We start from the raw sequence: 13,385 nt of genomic DNA on the forward strand, positions 1-13,385 counted from the left end.
GTGCCAGGCCTGTGTCAGCAGGTCATGTCTAGGTCATGTCCTGGTTTCTATTGTACAGTAAATAACTTTATTCTGTCAGTTTCTCCTCTCACTTTTCCAAGACCTAAATAACCCACTTTGGGCAAAATAGGCCCCCAGAGGTCAACTGTGTCTGCATTAACATGCAGTAATTTCGGAGACCTGTATGAGATTTATAGCTGGGCCAAAAGTTGAGACCAGTCTACACATTGAAGCTAAATTTAAATATCCCTCATTGAACAACTACATCCTCTAACTCAAATCGACTTGCAGATGGAGACCATTCTACAATTAGAATTTTAGAATTACATAAAAAATTGTTCGAAAACCAACCAACATATTTATTGGTGAAACACAATTTTTTCATTGGCCAATCATATTTTGTAAGCTTCAGATATCTTATACTGTAGGCAAGTCTGTTTCATTGGATCTTCGCCAGCCCATTAGCAACTATCGTAATAAACTGAAACTTCTGTGCTTCTGTCAAGATTGCTCAAGTACACTTGATGTTCTAAGATGAAACACGTGAAAGTGACTGACGGCACACTCAAGTATATATTTAAATACATTGAACATGGTGGTGACATTTCATACTGTTCTTGAATATGCTTCATAGGTAAATTTTCACAGCAAACAGTTTCGATTATTGCTTCAAATCCACTTCTAGAACAATTGCTCATTAATATTAAGGAAACAGGTTTCAAAACTTGTTCACAAAATACATTATTACACACACACAAAAAACACTAAAGGCAATGACTTGCACGTCCGTGAAACTAACAATGTCCCATCCATGACGTGAATTCTTTTAAATTAACAGTTAATTATTCATCCTTCTGAAGCTTTCGTGTTTGCTTAAATTATTGTTATGGAGCGTCCACAAATGGATACTTGTGTATCAAAACTTTTTTTTTTCTAAAGTCAGAATTTTTCAAGAAATGTAAGCAGACAAATTTTCATTTGCTAGATACTGAAAACTTTAATTGTTTTGCCGCGTATCTCCTAAAATGAGCATATTTTTCAAGATTTGACCTTTGACCTCACGATGTAGTTTGACACGCTGCATCCAAAAAGCAACATGACAAGTCTGTACGACCATCCTGACTGTACATATTTTTTGTTTTAAAACTTGACCTCTGATAACTTTGCACACAAAGGTCGCACAGGGGTCAATTTTGGACAATTTTGATCGGAAGGTCCTTTGAGATCCGATTATCCGTATGTGAAGCTCATCAACAGGCTGCTTATTAAGAGAGAAACATAACTAGGAAATCACTGATGTTTCCTAGGTGTAAAGTAGAAGTATTTTTTTCTCCTTCATATTAACTTAGTTTTCTGTAGTCAATGAATATTCATAGAGTAATTCTAGAATATTCTGCCACAGAATGTCCCGTACGTGTGACGGAAATTGATCATGGAATGCTCCCTCTTTGCGTCTCTCAGAATTTTCAGAAAGACATAGACTCTAGGTCTATGCAATTAAATGCCAGTTATAGGGAATTCAGTTCCAGCATTTCTAGTACTCTATATACTGTACTGTACATGTGCACAGTAAAAACAGACAGTAGTTGCATAGTAAGAAGTAAATTGTCGGTAAATTAATAACGAGCATGAGAATGCTTTTTTTGTTTTGCTTTCAGTTTGCCTACTAACAAGTCTCTTCCTTTGTTATTTCAGTACAACTTTTGTTCAGCTACTAGTTGATTGTGCTACTTAATTGTGCAAGTGTAATGTACAGTATACTACTACACACAGTATCTATACTATGTACATAGATGTATACATACTAAACACAGAGAGAGAACCTTTTGTATCCAATTAATTATCAAGTCAGCTGTTTGAATTTGTTTCCTTTTTTTTTTGAAAATGAAATATTGTTTCACCAAAGTTTTGATTTTGTTGGTCGTAGAAATTATCCAAAAGAATAAAGTTGTCTGAAAAGCTGTTCAAATGTTTTAGTATGAAGCTGTTGTGTAGGATGTATACGTACATTTGAGATGTGAACGTAATATATATGTTAGAAGAGACCAAAGAAGAAATCTTACACTTGTTGTATACAATACATGTATACTGTATGCGAACTGTATCTTTTCCAACTGTACTACACTTTTCAACTGTACTACAACTGTATACACTTTATTAATTACTCATGCATAACATAACAGGACTGCTTTGTCATCTGCGTGACAGATATCACAGGAGTTGACAAGTCACAGCAACTTTTTTTGTCAACTGAATGCAGACTCATAAGTATGATGTCCAACATCTTGAAACCCTACTATACAGTATTTGATACTCCATATATATTCAGAAATCTTGAAACTCCACTATTAAGTATTTGATATTCCATATTTCAGCAATCTTGAAACCTCACTTTACAGACTATACAGTATAAATTTGATACTCCATATTAAACGATCTTGAAACCCCACTATACAGTATTTGATACTCCATATTAAGCAATCTTGAACCCCACAATACAGTATTTGATACTCCATATATACTCAGCAATCTTGAAACCCACTATACAATATTTGATACTCCATATATATATTCAGCAATCTTGAAACCCCACAAAACAGTATTTGATACCCCATCTTGAGATGTCCATCACTGTATCGTTTGAACACTGTGCTGTGGGTATTGACCGCAGCTGTATGTACTGACTGTACACTAGTGTCTAATTACAGACGGTAGCAATTCTGTGTGTGTATTTTCTGGGATCGATGGTGGTGTCTAACAATTCTGTTACGCCTCATTCGAAACTAGGTCAGATTAAGTGTATAGCACAGTCAAGACTAGATACAAACCCCCTGGTAACTTCTTGCCATCAAGTCCATCATTATTACAATTGTGAACTGACAATAGTAACTGCAGGTACTGTATGTACTATGGTTAACAAGGTAAATATGTATGTCACATGCACAATTCTAAAACCAATGACTGTAAACATATTCTCCTCACTCTCTCCTACTGTACCTCCCATCACTCCCTCTCCCTCCCTTCCTTCCCCCCTTCCTTCTTATTTGCAATCTGACCAGTTGGTAGACAGTGCTCATTGCCATACATTCAATGTGACATAACAGGGCAACTTTAGTTGGAAACAGAATGTAATTAATTTACTGATGCATAACAGGCAAAGCCAAGCTACCAGTGGCACTATTTGCATACATGTACTGTACCTCTGAGAGATCGGCAGATGGTATACTGTGACAACCGTCTTTTTAAAGATGCTTTGTGCATGGGCACTATTTGTCTCACCACTATTTACATCATTATCTGACATACTGTACCTCTGCAGATCTAGCAAGACATTTAAGGTTCAGGTAAAATTTGCTTTAAAAATGGGAACTTACCCTTAATATACCTGATGACTGAGCAAGACGAACTGGAAGCTATATACTTATAATATATATCATACACGTACAGTATAACCCTTTGCCAGGGGCGGTGATTTGTTTCAAATATTGGGGGGGACATTTGCTTGGGTGCATACTATCTAAGCGGAGCGCGACATGGGTTCACGCGTAGCGTACACAATTTTTTTTGGCAAATATACCTCCCAGATCGCCGGAAATAACACTTCCCAGACCCAATGATGCTCCCAAACCTCCTTAAATTTTAGATCTCATGGCTTAGAAATTTAAGTTGGGGGAAATACATGGGCATTTGCAGAAAAAAAAATCAGGGGACAAATAATCCAAGTAGACTTTTGTATAAGATGGGTCTGGGGTCCTCTCCCAGAAAACAGTTATAGACTGCCGCAAATGCAATTTCCTTCCAATATTTAACAACTGTGGATAAATGTAATAAAATGAGAACTGCTGCATGTCTTTTGCACAATGCTGGATCAATCTGCGCCAAAGTTTAATACAGGGGAATTTGCAATGCAGCGTTTGGTCAGACAAATTGGTGGGGACACGGTATATCATGTCCCCACCACTGAAAAAGTTGGTGGGTCCCGCTGTCCCCAGGAATAGTTTTTTTTGTGGCTATAAATAGAAAATAATCTCACACATTATTTTCTATTTATAGCCACAAAAAAACTATGCCACCAAATATTGGGGGGGATATTAGATACTATATCCCCCCCTAAAATATTGGGGGGGACATGTCCCCCCCATGATCGCCGCCCATGCCCTTGGCCACGCAATCTAGTGCCTGACTGCCTGGTTGTAGTGTAACTAGTTATTGTAGAGCACCTGTATAAAAAGTTTTAATCCAGTCCATTACGATCACCATTAGAGCACTTCAAACTACTGTATATTGCTTGGTGACCCAAATTTTCACATTCATCTTTGCAAATGTTGCATGGCCAGGGGAAAGGATCTACAGGTAGGAGGTATCCCCCCTCTTCCCTTTTGAGAAGTGTACACAAGACTTGTTCACCCATGATTCCACAAATAATATAAAAAAATCAGTGATTTTCGAAGAACGGTTAATGAACTGTGGTTTGAGTGTTAGAGTGGATGATGTGCAATGATATGTACGTACCAACTGGGCATAGTAGGCATACATACGTACGTGCGCGATGTGTACGTAATATATCATAGGCAATCACCTGCGTATGTACATGCGAGAGTGTATTTGCTGCGGAAATTGGACTGCTAACTTCAAGTAGCTTGTTTTGCTTATTTGTCCGCATTACGTCATTAAGACGTCATTAAGAAAGAACGTTCATCAGGTGTGTACAGTTTACAGTATTAGTTTATGAGATTGAATGTAACACACGGCGCTTCCCACCAAGCTTTGAAACATGTTTCACGGCTAGCAGCCCATGTGATCTTGTCGTGTCAACTCCTCCATTTTGATACATGTCACCGTCACGTGAGCTGTCACCTGTCAATAGTCTATGATAACTGGTATTGAGTTGTATATATACATGTATTGACTGTTTTGTAACAATGTTAATATACTGCACATGAGCAACAAGAATATATACTGAAATGATATTCAGATTCCTATCATTCTGGGAGAAAGTCAGTTTTCCATATATCTTACTGTGGAGCATTATACACCTTACCTCAAAGTCAACATTCAGTAGCGGAGAGTCCATATAGTCAGGGGGGCGTATGCCCCCCCGACGGACTCAAATGGACTGCTGGCGCCCTTTTCAGCTTTTTACCACTTTTTACTTATTCGCGATTATTGACTCTTTTATTGCGCTCCCATCTACAGTACCTATTGACATTTGTCACGTTTTGTTGGTGTAATTTTTTGACAATTTAATGCTCTAACGGCGGTCTTTAATTTATCGGCACTTTCGTTGTACAAAACTATTTCCAAGAACTGTACGGGGTTTTCGATCTATTTTTAGACGATACGCCACACGCAGTGGCTGAAATAGTTATAACCACCAAACCTTAAGTCGGCATGCAGTGTACGTTATACGCCACTCCATGATCAGTGTGTTGATCAGTGCAGTAGGTTATTTGTTAGTTGACAATCCGAACGTGTGTAACGGGATACCATATAGGCCTATTCTTGTTTCATCTCTTCCGAGTTGTCACAAATGGCGATGACACCAATATATTCTTCGTTTATCTGCAAATTAGCAAGGCCCGGAAAGGGGCATTTCCGGCGATCTAGAGAGTATCTTTACTCAAAACATTTCTGTACGTTCCACGCCAACCTGTGGTGGCGCTCCGCTTAGATAGTGTCAAAAGCGCCCCTACAGACCATTCTCCCCGCCCCCCGACCAATACCCCTAGCTCCGCCACTGTCAACATTGTCCTCTTCTCAGTGGCGTCGCCAAGGGGGGGCCAGGGGGCACGTGCCCCCCCTGGAAAACCTAGTGCCCCCCCGAGTGCCCCCCCATCTGAGATTTGGGTTGGTAAAAAAATATATATATATTTTGTTATATTCAACTCCCATCATCTGAGTTGGTTTTTCATAAGGACAAAGAAGCACAGTAATTCGTATTTTCTTCAAATGAGCTGCGAAAAAATGAAAAAGTTTATCCTTGAACGTCGGGTATCGAAGTCGTAACCCGCGCCATCACAACAGGTGTCGATCTTTACATTGAATGTGTCAGTGCTCACGCCATACCAGCGGATATACACGTCCGCTTCGCGAGCTACATGACTGTGAGAAGGGAGGGTACTGCAATATGTTGCCTTGGTCTGAGGTTGACAGGTTAGGAGCTGACGAAATGTGAGAATGTGAGGGTCCGCAGGCACCATACTTGCCTATATTTGTGGACCCATATATTAACCCTGTTGTGTAGGGGGTGCAGAGGTCATTTGAGGTCAGATGCTTGTAGGAACAAATGGCGAATGTTCACACCTGCATACTGAGCCATACTCGATGTGTGATCAAACTTTGGATTGCATGGTGAGATCCCTGATAGGAGCCAATAACGATGCTGGAACCTGTTACATCTTAATAGATAATGGGCGAAAACGAGAAGGACAAGAAAGGAGTCGGGGTTCATGCACACATTAATTCAACAAATGTAGGTTTTATTGATATAGGGTTAGGCATAATATCGACAGCATGTGGTTCATATCCTCTGCAAAATTCTGCGCCTTGTTAAAATCATTAGCTCAAAAATAGCAATTTCTGGAGATATCTTCAGATCGAATTTAGCATCAAATGTGGCAGTATTTTGCATCTAGCCCATCCTCCGTATGCGAAAATTTTCCAAAGGGGAGGGGGCCCCCAATGAAAAAGTTGAGGGGGCAAATGCATGATAAGCCCCCCCCCCAATATTTACCAAGGCTCCGAAACGTGCATCTGCCCATTTTTCAATGCATACTTGTCGATCTGTCCGATGCACACATATACTATATAGGTGTAACAATTTTAGTAAATGCTGGGGGGACCCTCGGCCCGTCCCCTGGCTATAGACCACATTGTCACCCAACCGCGTCTTCACGCCCCGTGAAAAGTGTAAGCAGTGAGTGTGAGTACCGGTAAGCGCAACACAAATTCGTCTTAGGCCAATGACTTGCTTCATTTCAGCCAGTTCTCCAACATCCCCTTACTCCACTCAAAAACGTCTTTGCGAGTACACTAAGAGTAATAGCTACTGTACTCTCTTAAAACACCATCGAATATACAAATTACAATGTTTTTACAGACTTTTACGTGCAATCTGAGAAATTGCAGGCTTGAGACCCATATTTTAGGGCTAGGTATTCGCAGCATAAAACACTCGGGAAGTGCCGTTTCCGGCCATCTGGGGGTTTGAAAAACCCAAAATTTTCTTGTACGCTCCGCGCCAACCGATGGTGGCGCTGCGCTTAGATAGTCTCTACACATTAGCCCCCCAAATAATTTTCCCGTTCCGCCGCGCCTGGAGGGGGCACCCCCTCCCCCAGGACGGTGATCCGTATCCACCTAAGTGCCCCCCCCATCAAATGCTGGTGCCCCCCCTGTGCCCCCCCAGACTGAAAAGTCTGGTGACGCCACTGCCTCTTCTCTAAATTATGTTTAACTTCTTACATGTACTTTGGACACAGGCGATTGATTCGGAATGTTAGATACATTATTGGAGATTTAATCTTTGGGAAGGTTTGCATGAACACCAATTAAGATCTACAGTAGCATCATCAAATTAATTGCATTAATACGTACCTGCTTGATCATTCATTGTTGACCATTAGTGTTGACGATGATTCCTTTTGAAGACTGTTCATAAGAGTCTATGTGTCATTGATTACTTTCCATCGTTCTCTTATCATGCCATTGCTTTCAAATGGTTTTGACTACTGGGCAAAGCTGTTTCTTCCTTAAAGTTCAGTGTATTTCAAAGAGCTCCTTTAACGTCAGATCATCAATGCCAAACTAGCAGGAGAGTGGCATACTTTTGTTGTTCAGTTAGGTTGTATTTACAGCTGCTTAATCTTACCATGCAGAATACTAACAGCCACAATATTAGTTGTTGATCTGGCAGTGTAGATTTACACAACTGTCATCATTAACAAGTTCTTGCAATTAAACAGTAGTAATCTGTGTGTTAGACATGCATTTTGGAATGGTAAACAGCTGAGGCGATGTCTTGGTCAGTTTTGCAAACTTAAAAGTTAAACCTAGCCTGCTGACGCACATTTAGCTACAGTGGCTCAACTATACTGACTGTGTCCAACTGTGCAGACATAGGATATGGAGAGGATAAAGTGACTTTGTTTTCACGATGCAAGCTAGCTACAACCTATATTTCTTGACCTTGGTTTAGGCTACAAAAATAACTTATCACGAAATTAACCCTGTAAACGTGTCACATTCTAAAATCCGCCAGAACTACAAACATACCACCGAGTACGAAATAGTTTCCCCCAGCTACATGCCTGCTGTCATAGGGTATCGTATGGCACGATCGTGTTACAACGACTTATTGTCAAGTCTGCTACTGTATAATCCCAATCAGCTGAAATAACACACAGTTGTCATGATCATAGGCTGCTATGACAAAGTTGTCACCAATATCCAATCAACGGGGACATTTGCATGAGACTCGGCAAGTTTCAGTAATTAGTATGCCCTAAACAGGGTTCCACGTTTCTACAAAACGAACGAATTCTTTACACTGTAGCAGTAGTTTTCGCCGTGCTCCCTGGTTAGCTCACGTAGCCTAGGTATGATTACCTAACTGTTCGATGATACTCGGTGGCACAGAAATGTATTGTATACATGTATTCTCAGTTCTGTGATCGGTACGGTGGGAGTGCACACTTCCTGGTTATTCAGTGTACCGTACGTTCGTAGTCTAGGGTTCACAGAAATTTCTGTTGTGGTACGGTGGGTAGTGTCACTGGACGCCAACTCTGTAAAAATTACATTGCTGATATCGGTTTGGGAGCTGCTCGAAAGCATTGTAGCATTGGGCATATAATAGTTATACATGCCGGACATAATCAGGTCGAAACCCACCATTATAAGGAAATGTAGCCTACTACATGCGTACAAATAGTACTGATATCTACAATATACACCCATGTATTACCCAGTGACGTAGGAAGGTACTTTTGAGTGGGGGGGCTGAAGACTGATGGCCGGCCTTGGGGAGGGGTCTAAGGGGAGGGGGTGTCCCCCTCCCCTTTGGATTTTTTTTGCATTTCCAGGTGGCCTCAGATGCAATTTGGTGCAATATAGCACACTTCAACACCCACTCCATTTTGTAAACTTAATTTTGTATTTTCACCTGGCCTTAGATGCAATTTGGTGCTCCAAATGAGATTTTTTTTCTCATTTGGAAATGAAAAAGGGGTTTTCTGACTTGCGAAGTGGGGGGGGCGGAATGATACTTCCGCCCCTCCACATTTTTCACTGGGGGGCTGGCGCCCCCCCCCCAGCCCCCCCCCCCGGTTCCTACGCCCTTGGTATTACCCTTCATCTAGAACTAACGGAAATTCTTCCATGATTATATAGTTAACTTACATACGGACCAAGGAGTACGTTAGTAAATTTTATGTTTGCTTCTACTAGACCTATATTAGCTATTTTGGTTTATCCCTTCTTTCGTCACCTACGCGCCATTGAAAGATGATAAAGTCCACTCCCGTCTTTCTTTATTACAATTTTTGATCAGTTCAAATGTTTAGTTACGTATATCTTGTATAGTGAATATTACAATATGTACATTTTACACTTCAGTCACGTTGAGTTTTGACATACACGGTGCAATGTCCAAATCTTTGCGTTTATGTTATTCATTTCATGCTCTCTGGTTTGCCCTGTAAAAAGTTCTTTCTGGTAGCTTAAATTTATTGCTTAGCAAAATTGCCAAAAGTTTCTGTATCTTTGGGCAGATACCACATCCTCGTAGCATTTTGTATCGCAAAGATATGACTTTTCTTCAAATTTTGGGATATTTCGTAGGCCTAAATGTATCTAACAACAGCAGAATGGATTATGTCATCATGGCACTTCTTCTGAAAATTGCGTTGTTTTCATGGCAGAGGATAAATATTACTCCAGAAAAAGGTACATTTAAATGAACTTCTAAGTTCAGAGCAATATGACGACTAAGCAAACATTCAATTGTATAATTTTCAAGGGTAAACATTTACAAAAAGATTATAATAGCCTAAATAAAGCTGTTGCAGAGCATTTACCCAGATGACACCACAGACTCCCCACTTTTCTCCAAATTCCTGAAGTAGTTGATGGTTTAGCCATTCAAAATATTAAGTAAATTCAATGATTTGTGGGCAAGATTTGAGATGGGGCTTTCAACTATAACTCTGTGGAATTATTTTCTCTTCAATATTAGTTTCACGTTGTTCGTTACTAGAAAATCCACGTCCAAACCGAACGGTCTGCTCATAAAAATCATCATGTTGAGTTCAGTGACATTGATTCACCGTCCGTGGGATTTTCTTCTGCGCGATCCGCGACGCAATAGGTTACAAGGAAGAAGTTATACGGTAACGAGTCACAACACCCGTCAAATCATTATACGAATCCCTTTCCTGTCTCGAGTGTATGGCAAGCCATATGGGACAAACACCTCGTAATATATCCTAGTATATACGAATATATACGCGTATTAAATCAGACAATAACTGGCATGTCTTTTTACAAACGAGTTTCGGGAGTTACCACATTGTAGCCTCGCCAGTGCAATAAATGAGAGATTGCAAAGTTATTTTCTATTTACGAACACTCAGGCCAATGGTACTTGATCTAGACAACAGTCATGATTTGATACGTGTTTATATTCGAATTAGTACGTGTATATATTCGAAGTTATATGTGTATATATTCGAATTAATCCTCACATGTATTCGAATTGATACGTGTTGATTTTCGAATTAATACGCGGACATATTTAAGCCTTATGATTGGCTAATAATATATACGCGTATATATTCGAATTAATACGCGTATATATATTCAAATTAATGCGCGGATATATTATGCGGTGTTTGTCCCACATGGCTTGCCATATACGTGTTCCTGGGAAAGGTATGTGTATCGCATGTGTGTGTGTGTCTTCCGTCAACATGGAGGAAACCCATTTCGAGATAACTACGTGGAAGACAAGAATTACGAGTAGGCTACAAGTACAGCATATACGAGAACGAATGTATAATGTTCAACTAATTAAACGTGAGTACGGGTTAGTGATATGCAGTTTACCATCAAGGGTAGAAAGTTAATCTGCATTACTTTATTGATGGCTGCATAATTCTTAGTTTAAATGCTAGTACCTCATGTAAGCTAAAAATTATATTGGCCTGTCACATCAATGAAAGTAACAAAGAAAGGAAATTGAAAAAGGCTACGCTAAAACTGATCAATTGTTAGCAACAAAAGAAACTTAGAACGGAGCTTATACTGACCATCATTAATACCAAAATGTATTCAAGATTAACGTCAAGTTTACCCAAACAAACCTTTGCGGTATTTCCACGGCATTTCAGGATAACTGCAAGGTTCCTTTCGTCATTCGATTTTTGTTTTTGCGACAGTGATAAAGAATCTGACAGAACTCCCCATATGAATTATGATGACAATTTTTGTGTTGAAGGCTCAGTGAATGCACCTTAGAATGTAAAAACTTGAAAGGAAAGAAATAACCTTACCTCTTACATCTGTGTCAACTTTATCCTGACAATAAATCAATTAATACAGACGAAGTCAAATTAATGATCAAATTTATTCCCGAGAGATTTCGTAGTTTTGTTGCATGCTGTAGGAAAGCACAACTCAAATAGACACTTGAAACCATATTCAAACAGAAATTACTCTCAACCGGTATATGCTTTCAATGAAAGTCTTGTTAATCATTTTCAAAGAGAAAAGATTTTCCTGTAAATATTGTGATTTAATGAGGGTTAATTGTTGGTAATGATCTACTAACCTATTCTGAAGATGCCTTAGCTTTCATCTCCTATTACAATATTAACAGTGAAAGTGTCTTATTGAATGTATTGTAATGCGTGACAAAGGGAAAGTTCAGCAAAGCTCCCCCTCCCCGGCCCATAGCCAGCCACACAGGCTTGGGGGATATTATTTGGGAGGGGGATCTTATGTGAGGGGGTGGGGGATGACTCAGTGCGCGGATCAACCATAACGGTCTGTAAATATGGCGGCCGCAGCCAACATTACTGTAATGGACAGGAAATCAACTCAGATTCCGACGATAAGATTATTTATCAGTTTCTCCCTATATGTGAAATTATGATAACACATAAAGAAAGAAATAACGAATATTTCCTTAGATAATTAGTATGAAGAAATAACAATTACAAAACATAAGCTAATCACTATACCATATTATTATTGTTGGCTTCGTTTACTGATGAGATGTATAGATAATGTAACGATCAAAGCACTTTTCTGGCGAGGAAATGTGAACGGATAGGCAATTGAGAAGAAAACAAAATCGTTAGCACCATATACGGACTTAGTATTCGTCATGGTGTTTTTCTCTACGACTTTCTCAAACAACAAGTCTTTTTTTATAATTCGTTGATTACTTCCTCGACATAGAGTCTTGATGTTTCTTCTTTCCAAAAGCAGCAGGACTTGATTGCACTTTTGCCCATGCGTTATGCATCGTCTTAAATTCTGAATGGCATCGAAACTTACGGACGACAGTGGAAAAGCTATAGCTTCACATGTTATAAGTTCTGATGCCCGATAGTGATGGCAGCAGACGGGCCACATGCGGGAATGCTGCAAAGTGCGGATCCAAAACGTTTTTTTTTTTTCAATGGAAGGGGTTATCCTGCAGATTGTTGCAGCCGACTTTACTCCATGCAGGATTTTTTTTTTAAGAGGAAGGGGTCTGGACGTTAGGTCGTTGATACTTATTACAATGTAGGCAGTTTTGTGGGTTTTCCACAAGGAAAAACATGATGACGCGTGTACGTGAAATGGTGCTCTCAAAGATCATTTAGGCTATGAATTACAGGTGCGTATCCAGGGGGGGGGGCGTTGGGGGCGCGCGCCCCCCGGGTAAGGAAAAGAGGAGAGAAAAAAAGAGAAGAAAAAGGGAAAAGGAACGGGGAAAAAAAGAAAAGGAGGAGAGGAAGGAAGGAAGGGAAAAGAAAAAGAAAAAAGAGAGAAAAAGGGAAAAGGAGGGAGTAGAAGATAGCCAAGACCTCGGGAAGAGAAAGAGGAACAGTCATAGTTAAAGCGCTAATCCCTATTATATACACAGGGTAGCCAGTGACAGATCGAGGATTACGGAGGGGGTGTGCGCCCAACCCTACCCCTTACATCGACAACTCAATTTTAAACGTTTCAATTTTTCCTCTCTCACTAATGTATCTATATAAATACTATATATGGTCTATCATAACGCGTGTGTGTGTGTGTATGGACGCCTTAAACAATTGTAGAATTGTGCTATATGGAACCAACTGTGGCTGGTCTTGAACGCGACCGAGTCGTCGGGGAACATTTCGGGAAGG

General features: G+C 39.9%; 1 protein-coding gene across 2 annotated transcripts in view; it reads right to left on the bottom strand.

Moving 5' to 3' along the window:
- Window positions 1–11,397, bottom strand: part of LOC139961040 (uncharacterized) — a 66,044-nt gene extending 54,647 nt beyond the window's left edge. Inside the window, exon 1 of one of the 2 annotated variants that reach the window (XM_071959866.1) lies at window positions 11,361–11,397. In XM_071959866.1, coding sequence (XP_071815967.1) covers window positions 11,361–11,382 — 22 coding nt within the window. In that variant the 5' untranslated portion in view covers window positions 11,383–11,397. Of the gene's footprint in view, window positions 1–7,596; window positions 8,702–11,360 lie in introns of those variants that run through there. The other variant, XM_071959867.1, reaches the window with a different exon arrangement.
- Window positions 11,398–13,385: the final 1,988 nt, after the last annotated feature.

This window comes from Apostichopus japonicus, chromosome 20, assembly GCF_037975245.1.
Source record: "Apostichopus japonicus isolate 1M-3 chromosome 20, ASM3797524v1, whole genome shotgun sequence".
Lineage (NCBI taxonomy): Eukaryota > Metazoa > Echinodermata > Holothuroidea > Aspidochirotida > Stichopodidae > Apostichopus > Apostichopus japonicus.